Here is a 19601-nt window from a genome sequence, read left to right on the forward strand (position 1 = left end):
GTTGTGAGGTGGAGAAACATGTTTACCTGTGGGCTTTGGTTGCTCTTGGTGAGAAGAGGGCTAGCTGGGTGCAGCAAGCAGTAGCCACAGATCCACAGTGGGGCAGGAGGACCCTTGCCTTCAGTTCCTAGCAAGTGTTTGCTGCTAGGATTTGTGGTCGGGTAGGAAGAGGACATGGCAGAAGTTGCTTGCTAGCAGGTCTGTCTGGTTGTTTTGCTTACTGTTTTATCCATGGAGCTGCGGCCGTTGTGTTAGGACAGAATTTAGAGCTGCATTTGAACCCTTGCTAAGAATTTCCTGTCTTCTAGATGCTGAGATTTTCAGTAGCTATAGACTACAAGTGCTTTTCCATTGCTGCCTGTTTAAAACCTTAACCGTATCTCATTCTATTTTGGCGCAGGAATGCCCTTAATTTGTTCCAAAAGCATTTGAAAGCTCTGATAACAGGCAATCTTGCTGCAGACTATTGCATTCTTTCTGATGGACGGCCTATCGTTCGCTGTAACTACAGTGTAGATAGCGGAATGACAATGCGTGTCCAGTGAAACACAGGCAGTGTAATATTCATGTCAAGTATTTGAGGCCAGAAAGCTTCCTTGTATTTGGTATTGAAAGGTTTGGCTGCAAAAACACGTTTGTAATAACAGGCCTTGACAAATTTTATTTATTTCTTTATTGAACAGCGAATTTGAGGGAGGGTGTGTGATGCTCTTGCCATACTGGGGATGGTAATGACCAGGTTTCTTGCAATGCAGGCACTGGGGTGAAGAGCATTCAGATGTTTATAAATGCATGGTAAATGGCACCCAGGCTTGGCAAGTCAACCTCCATCAGAAATTGCCTCGCTGCTGTGTTTGCTTAAAATTGTGAAATGAATGTTAAATTGAAGTTTCTACTTTTGGAAGAGAGCTTTTCAAAATGAAATAGGCTTATCTGCAGTCTAGGATAAAATCCCCAAAATTGCCTGTATCTCACAACTTCCCAGAAATATTCTGCGTGATACTTTTAAACATCCCATGAAAAAAACGTCTGAAAGGGAAGAATTTTGAAAAAAAGCTTCATACTGGAGGAGTTTTCTCTACTTTCCTAAGGTGATGTAGCCTTTGAGAATGGTAGCAATAGGTTCCAGGGGGCACGCGCATCAGGGCTCTGCTATGGTCATACCAATGTAAACTGCTTCTCTGGCTTTCTCGGAAAGGTCTGCTGCAGGGATGTGTATGTGATGTAACGTGTGTGTGTGAAGAGTGTGTATAGTGCTGTAAATCCTCCTCTCCTATGGTTGGCTGTACCTCTAAGCAGAATTAGGATGGCTTTGAATAACCAGAGTCCTGTGTTTTGATGCTCCTGGGCTGTTGTCTCGGCCTTTTTACCTCTAGAGAAGAGATTTTAATATCTACCTTTTTCCTTCCTAAAAGTAGCCTTTCCTTTCAGTACTAATTAGACAAGGAGATACTATTCAGTACAGACCTTTGAAGTATTGCTACAAAGCAGAACACAGTTGAACAGCCCTGGTATCCTCTCCTGTTGTTCTTACTTTACTAGTGTAAGAAACCCTCTGGTTTAGCCTCTCTAGAGAGGAGAGGCACAAGACTGTCGTTTCATTAGATTCTTAGGTGATGCACAGACTCCTGTCCTGGAGCATGAGCCGTGGGGTTGACTTGATTTACAGGGAAAAGAGTGTAAACAACGCATTTTGCTACTGATTTGCTTCAGCAAACAGCTATTTATATTAAAGGAGGGAAGGGCTTATTAGGAAAGATCTTATTTGCAATGACAGAGGTATGACAGCGAGTTCATGCATCTTCTCTGAAGCGCAAGTGTGGACAGATCCCTTGCATGGTCAAGAACTGTTTAGTTTTTTTCTTTTGAGTGTTCAGATGTGCATAGAGATTGGGGATAACAACCGCTGCTGTGCTTGTGAGGCAGAGATAATGAGCACAGCCCTCCGATTAGACTGAGGTGGCAGTGCAGTTGTCCCAGGTAAGTCAAGAGCATAATTAGTGAGGTGCTGACTAAGGGAGTTAGCAGCAATAGGCTAACCTTGTCTCTGCCCTCAGCCAGGCTGCTGCCAGCCACGTAGCAAGCGGTGGGGCTGAAGGTGTCTGGTGGACAGAGGGGACCAGCTCTTTGTAGGGTGCTGCAGAGTCATGATGGGGACATCTCTGTGAGCAGAGATTCATAATAGAAATCAATGGATTAAATTTTTCAATTAAATCCATGACAGAAAGCCAGGAGTCTTCTGCTGAAGAATATATTGCTCCCAGGGCTTAGAGAAATCGTCCCTGAAGAATCATCAGCTTTTGCTGCTGGGGCAAGAGAGGTTGGGAGAAGTGAAAGTGCCCGATCTTCAGGCCTGTGTTGCTGCTAACGAGCCCACACCAAAGTACCTTGAAGGATCTTGGTCTGAAAGATGTCAATAGCCTCTCAGGACTGTCAGTTTCTGCTCAGAGCTAGAAGGGGATGTGCTTTTGCCCAGCTGGGCTTGTGCAAGTGGAATGCAAAATTCCACCTCTGTTCACTAGGTGGCTTTTACTGGAGATAGGGGCAGGGGAATAATCAATCATCTCTATCGGTAATCCCTTTACCGAGTGATCCCGTGGTGGTGTTCAGTCAAGGTGTGGAGGAGGGCCTCAACTCAGTCCCCGCTCTTAGTGCAAGGGGGATCTGAACTTGCACTTTCTACCTTCTTGGAGTAGCCATACCTTAGAGACTACAGCTGTTTTGAGGTGGATTTCCTGGATTTTCTGTTAAACTCTCTCGGTTGTGGGGTAGAGTTGTCCACGCACTGAGGCAGGCAGCTTAATGGCTCTGTGTCCTTACAGCAAGGACACTCACTGGATACCCATCATCTGCTGCTTCACAGAAGGTGTAAATACTTATGCAAAACAGAGCATTTGTCAAAGATTATGAAGCACATCACAATCTATTACAGTCAGTTGCTAGGTCGCTCCCTTCACAAACAGAAGGGAATTGAATTTGGGTCTCTCACAAAGTGGGTGATTGCAGAAGCCGTGGGCCCAGTAAATAAGAGGACTGCCACTGTGAACCTGACTTGTTTTGCATTGCTTATGTTGCAAATGGAAAAACAAACACGAAAAAGAGGTGGTGGAAGGAGAAATATTTTGGATCGTTTTGCCGTAGTATTTTTTTTTTGGGTTTTGATTTGGCTGCCAAACTGACAAATCAGTTCTTTGCAGAGATCCATTTAAAACTTTGCTGACAGCTTCACAGCTGTCCATCATCTTGCCTATTTCTGCTGCTGCCTGGCCAAGTTCGGAGCTGCAGCTGAGGCTTGGAGGCTGCTGGCTCTGGACTGTGCTGGTGACTGTGAATCTAGGATTTGCTTCTGGTGCCTGAATTGTCCAAGCAGCTAATTACCCAGGTGTGGTGACGTGAATTTAGGTCAGGGTAAGATGTTGCTGTGGATAGGAATGTTAGGATGTTACAATCCCAGCTCCTAAGGTGCGTACATTGTAAATCAGAATTGTGTGTGATGTGACAGGTAAAACTAACATCTCTGGGGCAGAAGGCTGCAGAGACAGACTGATGTGCAACCCCAAGGCCAATACATATTTGTCAAGCCTGGTGCTTAGCTTTTCCAGGTGCACCACCTCTTGCTAGTGCTTGTTAGTTTGTGTTGGAACCGTCCTTGCTAAAGATAGCTCTAGTGCTAGCTTGCTAACCCTGGAAGATGATTTCCCTCATAAAAGCCAGCAGAGCACATGCTGATGTCTGCGTTCTGGCTTGTTTCACACCAAGCATCCTACCCCTGCCTTGTGCTGACCAGGAAACCACTGCTGGGCTTCACTGCAGACCTCTAGGAGCTACTTCTGGCATGTTGCTGGGAGAACTGTAGGAGATTAAAGGCACCTTGTTCAGTGTATTGTTTGCTGTAGTTGCCCTTCTTGTCCAGAAATCCCAAGGCTCTTCATACCCCTTGATTAAGGAAGACTGATAGTATTGTTCACATATGGGAAGATGGTGTGCAGAGGCCCAAAGGCAATGCTTGAGGTCACTGGCAGATCAGAGGCGGGTTAGGGGTAAGACTCAAGTGTCCTGATTTCCACTCCTTTCCTTGAACTGCAAAGAGTGCAGCCTTTCAGCATGGCGAAAAAGGCTGACCCTCAGTTGTGTTTTGTCACTGCAGAGATGTCTGGGACCGTGGCTGATATTTCCCTGGTGCACTGGAAGCAGCAGTGGCTGGAGAATGGTACCCTGTATTTCCACGTCTCCATGAACAGTGCTGAGCAGCTGTCTCGGGTCACTCCACCCACCCTCCAGGAGCCTTCGGAGATAGTGGAGGAGCAGATGCACATTCTTCATATCTCTGTCATGGTGAGTTGAAGCCGCCAACTCTGTCTGAGGGCACAGAGGACCATCTGGGAAGGAATGCCGGCTGACAGCCAGACTGGAATGGGAGGGTGGTGATAAAGAACAGACTGGCAAGTCCAGTGTACAAATGTCTGTATCCCTTAAGTGCGCTCCTTGTCTGACTCTCCTCTTAGTTGGGCCCCCAAAGAGGGAGAGGTGGGTTTGAATGGGCCAGGAAAAAAAGTGTAATTGGTCACAAACTCTCTCTGGGGAAGATGCTGTTGGGCAGGTAAAAATGAAGCTGTGATTCTTTGTGCCTCTGTTGACAGATCTTGAAGTGTATTAGTTGATCTTGCATTCTGGCATATATAAAGGCAAGATCATGGAGTTGGTTGGTGTTGTGTTTTTGAAGCTTTCTTAAACTGAATTTTACCTATCATGTCAGTATGGGCAATTGAGTGATCTTTCTCTTTCAAAGATCCCTCTGATCTAAGGAGGAAAAGATAGTCCAAATCCTTTGAATATCTCTATCTCAGGTGTTTGTGACCTTCTTTAAACATATTGCACATGTGCTCTGTTGCCTTTAAGATGTTTATTTTAGTATCTTATGAGGTGGTTGCCTTCATACTTGAATTTGGTCTATTGTCCCTCTGTGCTTTAGAGCCCCACTTGTAAAATAGGACCAATCGTACTGTCCCTTAACTCCCCTTGGGATAAAAATGAAGTTAGGCTTGTAGATCCACAAACTAGAGTGTATATGCACGTCATCTCTTTGCCTGAGGAAAGTCTTCTATAGGATTGGGATTTGTCTGCGCTGCACCCTGGACTTGAGTGGCCCTGTTGGATTCAGAGCCACAGGAAGTTGCTTCACCCATATAAAAAAGGGTGAGAGGAAACCAGCAGAGATAGGAGGCTTCCTCAAAAACCCACAGCAGCAATCAGCTGCAAAGGTCCATGTGTTCACACTGTAGAACGTGTGTTGTCTTCACATCTTTTGTTCCTGTGGGGAGGAGGAGCAGAGACCATGGCTGCATGAAGTCTTGCTTTCCATTTGAATGAGAGACTATTTGGCTTCTAAAGCTTAAATCTGTTCTTTTGAGTGTCCAGACCCTTGTCAGGGAGGCTTTAGATTGAGCTCTGAATGCATGTGAACACAGAGAGAGGCTTTACGTTAAGGCTGGTGTGGGCAAGATAAGAAGCAGTATGATAGGATGGCAGAAAGGGAAAGAAATTGGGCGCTCCAACTTACTGGATTTGGTAGGGAGCATTTCTTGTGTCCTGCAAAAATGTCAGTATGGTGGAGTGTTGGGAAGAAAAAGATAAAACCGAGATACTTAAAGAATGAACGTGAAAAAATGGATGAGAGAGAGAGAACAAGGAATGGACACAACAGGGTACATGTCTGGGATGTGGAAAACTTGATTCCTGATTTGAATGTGGGATTGCTCAGCTATTCTGGGTAAACCTCTGCCAGTCTCGCGCGCAGGACTATTCTCCTTTGTAGGTACAGAAATAGTCTGTGACCAAGGGTGAGATACCGGTTCTGTAGCCAGGTGCTTAGTGTGATTGTTTAAAATGCAGATTTCCTTTATTAGAAAAGGAAGAAATGTTCCTTATGCACAGACCATGTCATAATTCCACTTTCTTTTGAAGTCCTGGTACTCATCGTTTTGGGATTTGAAGTTCCGACCTGGGAGTATAGGTCTGGGCCAGGGTACCAGCTTGCACACGCATCCCTGGGAACAGGCTGGGGGAGCAGGCAGAGCCGTACAAAAGCCCTGGAGGCCTTGGTCAGGATTGCATCACAGACTTGATGCTTTGCCCAGTTTTTTGGAAGATTCATTAACTTTTTGAGTGAACCTGAGCCGAGTTTTGAGTTACTAGCAGAAGATATATAGTAGTGTTTTCCTCAAAAACCACATGGAGTGGTATAGCTGAAGTAAAAGTGGGTGAAAGTCTTTGTTTCTTGGATGAGATATTTCATCGGAGTATCTGGGCTTTGTTCAGCCTCCTTTCCCATGCTTTTCCATACCTCCCTGACCCCGGCTGAATTGCATCTGAGAAACGGCCCACTCTCTGGGGGAGCTTCATTACCTCGTGGTGCCGTGTTTGGCAGCCACCAGCTGCCTCTGCCATCCCTGTACCAGCCCCAACCTGTGTGCTCACTCAGCGCCCAACCTCCTGTCCTCTCATAAACCCTTGATATCCTTATCCTTTCTTCTACCTTGAGATTCATCTCAAAATGGCCACGTCTTCTCTTTCCAGTTCTTAAATACTTTTCTTCCTGCTTGGTGCTGTGAAGCCTGAAGCGTCCTGCACACTGTCTGCAGACCGAACACCTCCCGAGCCATGTGGGAGTTGTTCCAAGCCACCCCAACGCTGCCTTTGCAGCAGCTGTGGTCCTGCCCACTCGGCATTCAGTGTCTGCGTGCCCAGTTTATCATCTGCCTAGGATCTCACCATAGGGGACAGGGGGAAACATTGGAAAGTGCTTCTTTCAATCTCATTTAAGGGACTGTAACACTTACTTTTACCTGTCTCTTCGTTCTTTGGCTGAGTTATAGAGAGCTGGGTACAGTCTGCCTGTGGGATCTCTCTTAATTCCTGACTTTACACGTTTAGGCAGTGTTCTGGCAAAGCTTTATTGGACAAAGAGACAACTCCGAGCTGAACTCCCTCGTACAGAAAGGTTACTGTGGATTTGTGTTGATGTTTATGACTTGGCTGGCTTTGCTCGTGCTCTGCCTGTAAAGCCAAAATATCTGCTGCGCTGAGCTGGGGCCCAGGAGAACCGGCTCCAGAGGCTGAGACGCTGGTGAGTGTAAACCCCGCGCGCAGAGCGTCGTGGGCTGGGGAGGGCGTTTCAGCACGGTGCTCCGTCGCGAGGTGAAACCCCAGTGCTGCAGTATCGGACTGAACGGCGGAAGAGGGGGCTCATGGTACACGTGGCGGCGTCGAGTGGGGCTGAGGGCAGGAGGGGGAAAAGGGGCAGCAGGGACTTGGTTGCAACCTCGAATTAACCAAATCTCAGCATCTGTCATGTTTAATATACCTTTCTACTTCCTTTACTTTTTTTCCTGTAATCTTGGTTGCGTGTGCATGGCTTTCTGGTTTTGGGCCGTTTCATTTAGTGCCCCCCACCCCGTGCTCTCTCTCAGTGCACTGAATTGGCGAGGAACATCAGTCTGCTTTAACTATAGCTAATTCTGTTGGTGCAGAAGGTGGCTCCTTGGAGGAGGGTTTGGGGAGAGGTGGCTGCCCGGGGGTCAGCGCTGAGAGCTGGTGGGGATGGAGGGAAGCAGGGCTCTTCCTTAACGACCTGAACACAAGGAAGAGTCCACATCGACCCGGGGAGAGCGGCTGCTGGGAGCCTGTGCCCCTGGGGTGATCATCTGCCCCTGCGAAAGTCTTAGGTACTGTGCAGCCGTGACTCTGTTCGTGCCTCTGTTCCCAAACCCTGGGACATCTTTAATAGCAAAATAATACTTGTTTTTTTCTTTTCTTTTTTTTCCTCCTCACTGTTTTTCCCTAATCGCTCCCCAATGAGACATAACGTTAATTACCGCAGTTAAAGGGAATTTGGTCTCCCTTGCTATCTGCCACCCCTTTCCTCTTGGCTTCAGCATCTGAAATTTGTCTCCCGACTGAAAAGAAAGGAGGAAAGGGAAAATGTGCAAATACTGGATTTTATTTATTTACTTTTTTTGCATAGTGTCAAGTAGAAAGGAATCAATATTTTTGTCATTACGCCTGTTGTGTTTTTCCCCATAATCTTTGCTGTCATTTGGGTTTAATTGTGTTGTTTCCTCTTGTGTGGAAGTAAATCTTATCTGTTTTGGATTAAAATTCAATGAAGGTCACAGCAGCTCGAAAACTTACCAGGCTGCAGCAATTAATGTTCATTTGGCTTTGATAAATTGGAATGTTCCCCACAATAGGACTGGAGTGGATTTCAGAAGCAATAATTCTTCCATTAACTCAATGATTCCCTGCATGATAGAGCGTCTTGTCACTGCTCTGTTTGTCATCTGTCACTTCAAGGATCTGGGCATATGCCTGATACGATTTGTCATGATTATTGGGGTTGCTTGTGTCAAAACATTTTAAGCCACTAATTATTCTAGCCTTGTAAATTGCTGAATTCAACAAAACATAAGATATATTTTTTTCCACCATCTTATTTGCCTGTTTAATTATTATTCTAGGTTATTGTAAATTCAGGCCCAGGGACGCATTTAATAGCATTTGCCTTAAATGTGAACTTACTTAGAACTCTGAGGAAGAGAAGATGTGGGTGCCGGCAGGAGAAGCGCATTTAATCTCTGAACTGAGCCATCTCAGGTCTCTGACCTCTGTATCTGGTAGGTCTGTAGTGTCCCTTGGGGGCTTCTCACTGGATTCCTGTGAATGGAAGCATGGGCTTGGGCTCGGGCCAAAGCATGAAGCGGGAGGGCAGCAGCTGAAGGCGAGAGCTGCTCTTCTGGCCCCAAGACCGGCCTCTTCCTTCATTCCTCTCTATGTGCTGATTGCTTGAGGGCAGACTCTCTTTCTAAAAAATGGACCGGGGCAAGTTCATGTGGCACGTGTGAACCCAACCTGCTGGAGGCTGGACTCTTTCCCTCCTTGGTCAGCTTGAGATTTTGAGGGAACCCAAGGACCAAGCAAGGGAGCCTATGCTTTGCTGGAGGGTAATCACAGGGGTTCCTTCTCCTGCATAAAAAGGTCAAGCAACTGTATCCTGTTAGGTGAGTGGAGAGAGATGCTGTGAGCTGAGGCAGTCCTGTTGCCCCCTCAGCATTGTGGGTGGCTGGAGCCATTGGTGAAGATGGTGAAGACTGTGCCAGGTGTGTGGCTCCCTGAAGGAATGTGCTTCAGGTGAGCACCACCTTGCATGTCTTGCTTCATCCTCCCCTGAGGCCTGAAGGTGAAAGCCTCCCCACTGATGGGGAGAGGTTGCACAGTCTCATTGCTTCTCACTGACAAGGCAGTAAGAGGCTCTACTCTTGTAGCAGCCAAAAAATGCGGTTGCCAGTGCCGCGGGCTGGACTTTCCTCTATCTTACGCCTGTGCGAGTGATGCCAGTAAAGTCACTGGCTGTGTGTGGGTATTTGGGAGATCAGAGTTGGTACTGTGCGTGTGTTTCCGTAAATGAGTTATCCATTGACTCACATGTGTCTCCAGCAGAAATAAGGTGGGCACTTGTGAGAAAGGTAGCAAACAAAAGCCTCGTTTCATCTCCTACTCATCTCCCTACTAGGGAGTATTTGAGTGTCTGGAATAAAAGGTGAGCAGACCTCATCAGGTTGTTTTTTTTATGCCAACTTTCTACTGACTGTTATTGGCAGTAGCCAGTTTGCTGCTGGATCCTTGCTCTCCCAGCAGTTTTTTTTCAGCTCTTATTTATATGGGTTTCCTTTTTTCTTGTTCTTGTGCATCCTAATGTTTCCCTAATGATCAGCCTTCGGTGCTGTGTTCTGTCTGCTTGTGAGATGGGTATAAAGCGTGCTCTTAAACGCTTCACTCTGATTTAGCAACCTGCCCAGTGTGCTCTGAAGTGGAGTCTGGGGAGAGATTCTGCGGGCCTGATTCACTTCGCTGCAGCCCCTGAAATCAATCCCAGCGAATGTGGTTTCGCATCGCTGCCTGGCGGGTATGAGGGCTGGGGTTAGTTCTATAGCTTCTTAAGCTCTGCAATAATATACAAGACTGAGTGGAGCTTTGGAAGCAGTTGCTATCTCCTTTCAGAAGCTTTTTCTCTGCCATCATCCAGCAATGGCCATGACAAGTGGTGAACCATATCATGACTTTCCTTCTCTCTCCATGCTACGCTGCCCATGTTTCCTCAAGGAGCCTGGTTCTCATTAGGATCTCAGCTTTCAGCTTGGCTGCACGCAGCATTGTGCGTGACTTCATGCTTGTCCTGTGAACGATGCACAATCATTCGGGTGTGATCTTAGCTTTTCCCCAAGCGCCTATGTTTTCCCATGCTGAAAGAGCCCCTTGGCACGCATCTATTTCTCAGATGGCTGCTCTGAACGCAGTATCTGTCCAATGTGTTGGGCAGGATCATGAGGTCTTCTCGATATAGCTATGCTAGTGCAATTTCCTTTGTCTCTGTATATGCTGGCAGGGGTTACTCTTCTTCCCATAAATGGCTGTAATAAACCACCAAAACTGTGCTTATCTTAGTGTATACAGGAGGCAGAGAAGAGGGGGAACCAAACATTTGAGCTCTGCTGGGAAGAGGTGCAACTTCTGTGTACAGATAAGACTGAAACCTTGTGCAGAGTTGGTGATCCTCATCCTCCCCAGCAAACAGTTCTCCAAGTGAGTACTCCTGTTCTTGTGTGCATTCAGGCATGTGCCTCGAAGTGTGCAATCCTTCAGCTTTAATGTTCCCCTCCTTTTGGCAGTCGTTTGAGTAGTGTCTCATCTTCTAACTCTTCAATGTGTTGTTCGTCTCGGTGCAGAGCTTCTCAATGGATTTACTTCTCTCCTGACTATATAATCACAGCTGGCATCCCAGTATGTCCTATGGGTATCGTTGGCCACTCCAGTGGAGCTAAGTGCTCCAGCAGATGTAAAATGTTGCTTGAACCACTTTCCATTTCTTTGCTGTGTGTCTTGCTGATGGCAGCACTGAAGCTCCTGTCAGCCAGCTCAATTGGAAAAAAATGGTGTAACATGAATAATGAGGTAATGAAGAAGGCACAACATCTGTGTCATCATTTCTGCACCAGGAGGTCAACTAGATTCATAAAACATGCACTTCCAGCTTGTGATATGTTTAGGAATTAATTAGGGTAGGGAGAGAATTGCTGCAGTAGCAGATTTCCTTTTCTGAGAGGTATTAAAATCTACCAAATTGATCTCAAATGAGCCGTTTCAAAACGGAGAGCTGGGTTCAGTGTTTCCCCATGTGAGAGTCATGTCCCTGCTCCCCGTTTGTGGGGATGGAAAAAGGAGTTGCCTAGCCAGACTTCCAGATGGACTGAGCATCCAGAAATCCCACCAAAGTGGATGGGAGCTGCAGGGCTCAGCGCAGTTGACAAATCTAAGCCATTAGTGCCTTGCCCAGAGTAGTGTCACATTCGCAGTCCTCCCCCAGGCCCTTGATGGACACGTGCCTAGGCTGCTTTGCCAGGGATGGGGTTGGCTGAGGATGCTTAGTAGGACCTTTGCTGAGTCCAGTGGCCCAAGATGGTGGGGCTGAGCACCTGCAGATCCTGTTAATTTTTTGAGACTGGCAGGAGCTCAGCACATCTGGAAGCTGAACTTCACACTAATGATCTTAACTCTGCCCTGTGCAGTCTGAAGCATCTTGAAGCCAGTGGGACTCAGAGGGGTGCATAAAATTATAAGCAGGTGGCTGAACCCATGCAGGAATGGGCTGCTAATTCAAACCTTGGTTGGGAATTCTGCATGAACGGGTGTCAGTCCTGCCCCTCCTCTGCCATTTTGCAGGAGGTATGAACATCTCCTTGCTTGTTGCTCAAGGCATGCTCTCCCTGGACTGGGGGAACTTGGAGGCACAAAGGGGAATAAGGAGGAGTGAGATGGTTCCTCAAAGGGGAGGAGTGGGGAGGGCTGTGGAAAGAGAAGAGCAGATGAAATGAAATCTTAATTCAGTAGCATGGTTGAGTGAAGCGAGAAGCGTTTCTCCTTGTCTTCTCCCTGTAGTGCTGTCGATAGCATCTGCTTGCTCTTGTTGCGGGAACGTTCTTGAGCTTCGAGTTTCATTTCCGTGATGTTCCATTAACTAACTTTTTGTGAGTTGGGAAAAAAAGCTTCTCTTTCTTTCACCCTCTCTCTCTTCTCCGCTCTCCTCATCCGTTATAGAAATAGTATAAAAAGGGTACTAAGTGTAATTAATGATGTGCCCTTGTATTTAGGGAATTCATTTTGGGAGAATTTGTCTTTAAAGTGTCATTTTTGTGACAAAGACACCTGTTATGTTAATAATTTTTCACTAATCTCTCAATGTTTTCTACCTTAGTTACTGTGAATACATTAGATACTTTATAGGATTCTATCTAGCAGATTCCCTTCCCCCTCCGCCACTGTGTTAAAATATGTAACTGGAGTACTTGATTTGCATCTCTGATAAGGTGAGGCTGAATAAATACTCCTAGCTCATCCAAACTGAGGAGCAAACTAACTTTCTTGTGTCATCCCCAGAGCAATCAAAGTTAGTACTCAGAGAAAAGCAGCCACAGGAAGCATTTGGGAGGGGCTTGCTTTTTGCAGATGGTATCAAATGTGTGAGATGTATCTGCAGCCTTAGAAAATTCCCAACTTCAACATGCTGAAAAGAGAAGAAGGTTGGAGAGGAAAAAGCAAAGGATTCTTGCTGGGTAGCCAGTGTGGTCGGGGATACAGGGATGATGCTGACGTAGCGAGGAAATGGGGGGAAAAAAACATAGAAAGGTTTTGGAAAGGCGTTGAGGGAGTATCAGACTCGGTCAAAATGTGGGAAATAAAGCAAGGCATCTGCCTTCTCCCCCTTTGTGTGTGGCTCCATACTGAAGACAGCATTGGGCACTCTGTTTTTGTATAGCAGCCTACTGGGCTTTGCATGGAGTTTTTGGATTTCAAACTCTTATCTTGAACTTATTCCTCTCCTTCCTTCTCCTCTCTCTTCTCCTTTCTGCTATCTGTATGGAGGAAATACTTGTAGTTCTACACCACGGCAGGGCATAGCTTGTATCTCTGATTCTTGACTGTTTCTCATTGTTCCTTCTCTAAGCATGGGCAAGGCAGATGGAAAAGTCAAGTTGTGCTGTTGTAACTGACTCGGCTTCTGGTTTGCAGAGCTGTCAGAGAGGAAGGAGCATCCTTGTCCTGTACGGATGTGTTATTCTCATTGCCTGCTGCAGCTGGTCTTGCCGAGCTGCAGGTGTGTTGAAGAAAGCAATTCTGTGCAGGAGCCCGGTGCTAATCTTTTGTGTTATGTCTGAGTGTAAAGTGTCTAGAGTATTTGATAGGTACCTTTGAAACATTGAAGTAAACACAGAAAAGCTTTGCAACTACCAGCCTAGATTTAATCACTTTAAACTGCCAGTCTCAAAACTACCTGAGATGCTGCAATAATGATCATAAGGAGAGCCGGGCTCGCCTTTGTAACTAGAGCATCAACCATTCCCGACAAGTGTGACCTAACATGTATTTTACTGGGAGGGGGAAAGGGTGATATGGTAGGGGCTGCGTGTTACTCTGTGTGGAGTCCGAATGGTGCCGGAGACCTGTGCAAATGAAACAGAAATGTGACCTTAAGCCTGTTCTGCCTCTGTCCACTTTTGTGTAGTCCTTGTCCTGAGCACTGGATCTACCACTGAAGGGTTTGGAGCACACCTTCAGCATATGGCTTGGAGATGCCATTTGGGTTGAACCATGACCACGAAACAGAAAATTGTAAGTTGAAATAAAAAAGAATTGTTATAGAACTGATGGACTGATTTCCTTTCAGACAAGGAGTGAAGTATCTTACCTTTTCCTACAGACCTTGCGTTATTCTCGGAACTACCTAGCCTCTGTAGTGATTCTTTAAATAAATGTGGTGCAAATTAGAAGCTAGCCAGCTGGGCAAGATAGAAAGGTTTATATCTCCGTTAAAATATTACCTGTATCAGGAGTTAGTTTGTGTAAAGGTGAACTACGATAAATCTGGTTTAGAGTAGTTTAAAGATGACTGTGAAAGACTTTGCGCTACAGCTCTGCAAAAGACTGAATTCTCATTTTGTTGGCAAAACCCAAAGATTGGAGTAAGTTTTAATAACAGGATAAAGTGTAATATCTTATTTGTCCCCAGAAATGTGATATTTACTTTCATTTTGGGCTTTTTTTTTTTTTCAATTTAAAAATAAAGTGGGCTGAGTTTCACAAGGCAACATTATAATGTGAAAAGGCAGAATGCTTTTTGTTTAGGGAAGTGTCAGAATGAAATGTTTCTACTCTTCAGCACTTTCCGTATCCTCCCCAAAACCACTTACACTTTAGTTTCAGCTGATAGGAGACTGTTTAAGTAGATAAAGCATTTTTTGAAAATCTTGCCAAGTTGTCCTTTGAGTAAGTATGGCTAAATCAGGTGAAAGTTGCACCAGTGGAAAGCGGTGGGTTTGAAAGGTGAAGACGTGGCCGTGTTTTACCAAAGAGGTTATTTAAACAGATATGTTTCTCCCATCTGCGTAGTGCCCAGCCCTGCAGTGTTGCAGGAATATGGGAGTGGGGAACTTGCTAGAAAGAAGAGCAAGTCTGAGTAATTACTTCTTTCCAAGGTGAAGGAAAGGTTCAAATAGCTGCTGACCTGAAGTAGGAGGAAGATCCTTACACGTATGTTTATGAATCTTCTGATCATCAGAGAGCTGCTAATATAGCTCAGAACTTTTTTGAAAGTCTGTGTGCCTAGATCTTGTTGCTGTAGGAAGTTGGGCAAAATTCCCACTGACTTAATTGGGAATAATACCAGGCCAAGTGTGGTTATTTTTATCTGACATTGTTCCTGCTCCGCTGTCTCTCTGCCTCCCCTCGCCTTCCTGGACAAAAAGGAACATGCTCTATTTTAGCCTTCAAAAGTTCTCTGCGAACTCTGAGCAGTAGCCTCACATTTATGATGCGGAGCAAAGAAAATAAACTAATTGTGCTTATTTTTAAAATCCAGTGATCTGAAACTACTGGAAAATATTCTTGAGAAGCAAACTGTTTTGGCTGGTGAGGCTTTGCCCTAGGTGGGCAGCTGCTGTGGTCACACCACCCCTTCAGGGCTGGGACCAAATGCATTCCAGGTCGGCCTGGATTCATTGTTGTAGCTGCTACGGAGGGAGCAGGCGTGAGTGTCAGCCTCCGGCTCCGCTCGGGAACACTCAGCTCGCAGGGTTTTGGCTCCTTATTCACTGCGTTGCTCCTTGTCCAACAGTAAAACTGGCTGTTCTCCCTTTCTAGCCTCTTTCTCCTTCTTCGCTCCTCAGGAAAGAGGAGGATTTAGTCTGTTTACTAGAAAGAAGCGTCATGTTGAGGCCGAGGCTCTGATGGATGCTGTTGTTCCATCTGCCCACAAAGGATTTGGCCCCTTCCAGTGGCCCAGCTGAGACCAGGCAACCAGTGCCATGGCAGAGGGCCAGTTACAAACCAGATTAGCACCACGCGGGGAGATGCTGGCGTTCTGCTGAACAAGAGCTGTAGCGAAGCAGGAACCAGGAGGTGTTAGGATTCACTTAGTCATTAGCCAACTGGTCTTTCTTTTCCCCAGCTCTATTTCTTTTTCTCTTTCTGGATGTGGAAGTGAGAAACCTACCTGCGGGAGGATGGCAGGAAAGCAAACTGATGCTTTAGCTGTGTCTAGTGTCTCTGTTTCACTTCACAGGGGCATATCCGGTTACAAACTCATCACCAGTCATCCCTAAAGCAAGCTTTAGCTCTCTGTCCTTAGCACGTCTTTAGCTGTCCTTAGCATGTCTTTCTGTATTGCAACAAATTCATGAGGCTTGGAGTAAAACCTAGGGAAGGACGTGGTGATGGTGGCAATTGCAAAGAGCTTGAGGGGGGGAAGAAGAGTCTGGGAGAGCAGAGAGCAGCTCTGGAGTTGAAATTACTGCTTATTTTGCAAACATAGCAACTTTTTGGGAGCATCATTCAGCTCTAGTGGGAGTGGAGAGAGTCTGTGCTGGGGGACAGGTTGCGATAGGGCAAAAGGGAACAGATGGGCAGCCCTGTTTGGACAGGGAGAGCAATGTGAGCCACAGTTGCGTGGCAGCATGAAATTGCAAAGGGAGATGACTGGATGGAAAGTGCTGGTCCTGTGTTAATGCCCCAAAGAGACCCTCTCAGTATGATTAAGCTGCAGGTTTTGCTTGGCCTCTCCTGGAGACCCATCATTATTCATGTCAGCACCAGACCTGTCAGAGTTTCTCTGCCACAGAAATTAATGATTTGAACTCGACGACCCGCTCACACGATGGGATGAGGCTCTGTAAGGCAGCGCAAGGGCTCTGCAGAGTGACAGGATCCTTCTGAGAAGAGAGCCAGGTCTGGGGGGAAGATAATCCTGCACTGCATCCCTAGAGCAGCTGGGGCTTGGCGAAACAGCCTGGTAGGACAACCACTTCTGCTCCTGCCCTCCCTCCAGTGGGGGCTCAGTTAGGTTTAGAGGGAGTGATAAAGAGGAACGTGCATCTGTTTGGACGTCTCTTGGGACTCTCCAGATTCAGGCACGTCCCCAACTACCTTGCTGCGTTCCAGGCTAATGCTAGACCACAGAAAATGTCCTCTCTGTAGACCCCTGCATTATCAGCTCTCCACCTGACTGTTCAGCTGTGCGTGGCCTTTTACTGTTTGGAGGCCACAGGGGGAAAATATTGGAGTTCTGGGAGAAGGATCCCAAGGCTGCAGATCTAAAGATCTCCATGCTGACGGCATAGTGTGCAACTTGTCACCCTTAGCGCAAGGTTAGGTAAAGAAAAGATGGTCATTTACAAAGTCTGAACGTAAGCAAAAAAATGCTGCAAGGTTTGTAGGAACAGGTGAATAGGAATGAGACAAAAGTTATACATACACCTATTACTTGAGTTAGTGCCAAAGATTCCTCTCACTTTGCAGCATCTACCTAACAAGCTGTGAGATGCTTCTTAGCTTTGTGGCTGAGGACCCAGTTATCAAGTAAACTTTGTGCCCTTGGGTTAAGTTTACAGGAGAGGATTTGGCAGTGCCCTCCCTCGTTAAGCAGATTGCAAGATGCAGGTTGGGACGTCTCTATGTGCCTTTCGTTCTCTGCAAAGACAGCTTGCTGATGTTACTCCCTGTGGCTCCCTAAGCCTGGGCCGACACAGCCAGCCTGTTACTGGCTCTCACTTCACACTGAAGGTGTGAATCAGATGCTTTAGGATGATATTGGTTTTGGGGTGACAGATCTTAGCTCCCTCTTTAAGAGCTACCTTGAAACCCAGAAATAAAGTCTTAGGACATCCTTAGTACTAGATTCAGGCTTTCCTTTTACAAGTGCGCCTGGGACTCCTAGCATGTGCTGGGCTTAATGCTTCAGCAGTAGCTGTAGTGTGGAGCTATTTGCAGTTCTTCTCTCTCCCACTCAGTGTGCTTGGACTGCTGCCTTTGCCACGCGCAGCCCGGCTCAGCCTCCCGTTGTCTAGGGAGTTAAGGGCAGGAGGAGGAGGTGTTATCCAAGTTGTTCCAGTAGCTGGTGCTTAGCCCTGTGAATTAGAGAATAACCTTGCAAAAACAGAAGGTAGGTGACCCAACACCTCCCCAACCCTATGCCCTTTGGAGAGGGAGAAATTGGGTAGGCTGTTTTCTGGCATCTGTGTTTGTTCTGCTACCTCCAAGGTAGGGATGTGTGGCTTTGTACGAGCATTTCAACAGCCTGGTGTGTGATCTGCAGGGACAGCTGAGGCTAGAGTTAGAGAGGTAGACAGACCTGGGCAGATTTTTCAGGCAAGATGCTCTCATGGCCTTTGTCACATCTACCTTAGGACATTGACTGCTTCTAATATGGCTACCACAGTCCCTGTATGCCCCACAACGGACCCTGAACTCTCCCTGGCCAGCCAGCCCCGAGCTTCCTGCACTGCTCCCAGGCAGTGCTGCCTCTCCGGTAGTCTGACTGAATTGTCCCTTGCGGTGTGGAGCTGCCTTTGCCCAGCTGAGACAGCCTCGGGTAAAAATTGACCTAGAGCAGCTGCAGACCTTTGGAGGATGCTTGTCCTTACCTGTGTGTGCCCAGACTGAGCTTGACTGGATAAGTGGGGTTTGCCACGTGGTGGGAGGCAGCCCCTGGCAGAGATCACCCACGTTGGCTTTGAGCCACTTGTGCCCCGCAGGGCTCTGCCATACAGAGGTACTGGCCCTGCCAACCTAGCTGGTCCTCACGGAGGGAGCACTGCATAAATATGCCCAGACTATTCTGGTCCTAGGGCTGGCTCAAGCTTTCTAGGCATTGCGCGGTGTAGCTGAATCTTTTGAGTTATGTGGTAGCTGAGCTTGCCAACATGATGCACAAAGATGGGAAGAACAACGTTAATGATAAAGTAATGTGCTGCGTATCTCTGCCAGCCACTGTTTTAAAGTGATCACACTTCATCTTACCATGCCTCGCTGGTCTTCTGGGCATCACTGCTGACAGGTGATGTCTTGTCACGTTTGCTTTACCTGCTGGGATACCTTCCCTATTACCGGTTCTGCTGCAGTGGATGAGAGTGGGGGTTATGTTTCCTTCCTCAGATAAAACAATCCTGTTTAATAGAGCGTACTGCTGTGCAGCTGGCATAGGAGTCAGCTTAGCCCTGACAGAAGATTTGGGCTTGTGTGTTGAGCTCAAGTTATTCCTGGGTTAGATAGATACTTGGAACTGTCCCCTTTCTTTCTTCCCCCTCGTAAAAAGCAGTTAAGCATCAGACTCATCTGTCCTTCTCTGGGAGACTGGTGCGCCCAGCGATGTGATGCTCAGACTACAGAGGATTTTACAAGCAAAATCCTGCCCTCTGGGCCCTGGCGAGCTCCTTTCTCATGCAGCATCATCAGCAGAGCGGATGTCTCTTAGGGGCTGCTGCTCTCATCCAGGAGAAGAGGGTGTGCTCAGGACATCCCATGCCAGTTTGCTTGCTGTTTTGGATCGCCAAATTTTCAGGCAAAATCCCTCTGTTTTCCCCCAATGTGCTTAAAGCTATAAGCAGAGCTGGGAGCTGCACACCAAATGGTGCCACTCTGAGGACTTGCTAAGGTAACGAGGATGCTTGGATCGGATGAAAAGTCTCTGCTTGAGGTCGAGGCACTGCTTTTGCAGGCTCTCTAGAGCCGCATGGATACAAGGGGGGCTGCGTATAATTCAGGCGCACGTTCCTGACTGCTAAGGTGGCACCGTGCGCTTTGCTTTCCCTTGCTCCCTGTGGGCACTTGGTGTGGGACCTCCTGGAGCCCTGTGCTGCGCAGACATGTTACGGATGGACTGTGCAGGGACGGGCTGGTCTTTATGGGGTCAGCAGAGAGGAAGTGCTCACAGAGGACAGAGGTACCAAGGGCAGGGAGGGGGATGGCGTTACTTTGACCCACAGAGTGTATCTGTGCAGGGCTCAGGCTTGGCCCCAGGAGTCCAGCTCTCCCTCAGTTCCCTGCTCGCTGCCGGCATGCCCTGGGTGGCTGGAGGGAGCGGGCCAAGCCGGTGAGCCCTGTGCTCTGGCATGACGCCACCTTACCCTGCTTCCCCACATCCCTCGCTGCTCCTTGCATCTCCTCCTGAGAGAAGGTACGGGACCAGGACATGTCTTGTCATCTGAGGCCTTGGCTCC

General features: G+C 47.2%; 1 protein-coding gene across 3 annotated transcripts in view; it reads left to right on the forward strand.

Moving 5' to 3' along the window:
* ASTN2 (astrotactin 2) overlaps positions 1–19601 on the forward strand; it is a 433162-nt gene that overhangs the window by 64165 nt on the left and 349396 nt on the right. For all 3 annotated transcript variants that reach the window (XM_068914561.1, XM_068914562.1, XM_068914563.1), the window contains exon 2: positions 4148–4335. In XM_068914561.1, the coding sequence (XP_068770662.1) occupies positions 4148–4335 (188 nt within the window). The remainder of the gene's footprint in view (positions 1–4147; positions 4336–19601) is intronic.

This window comes from Struthio camelus, chromosome 20 (genome assembly GCF_040807025.1).
Source record: "Struthio camelus isolate bStrCam1 chromosome 20, bStrCam1.hap1, whole genome shotgun sequence".
Taxonomy (NCBI): Eukaryota; Metazoa; Chordata; class Aves; order Struthioniformes; family Struthionidae; genus Struthio; species Struthio camelus.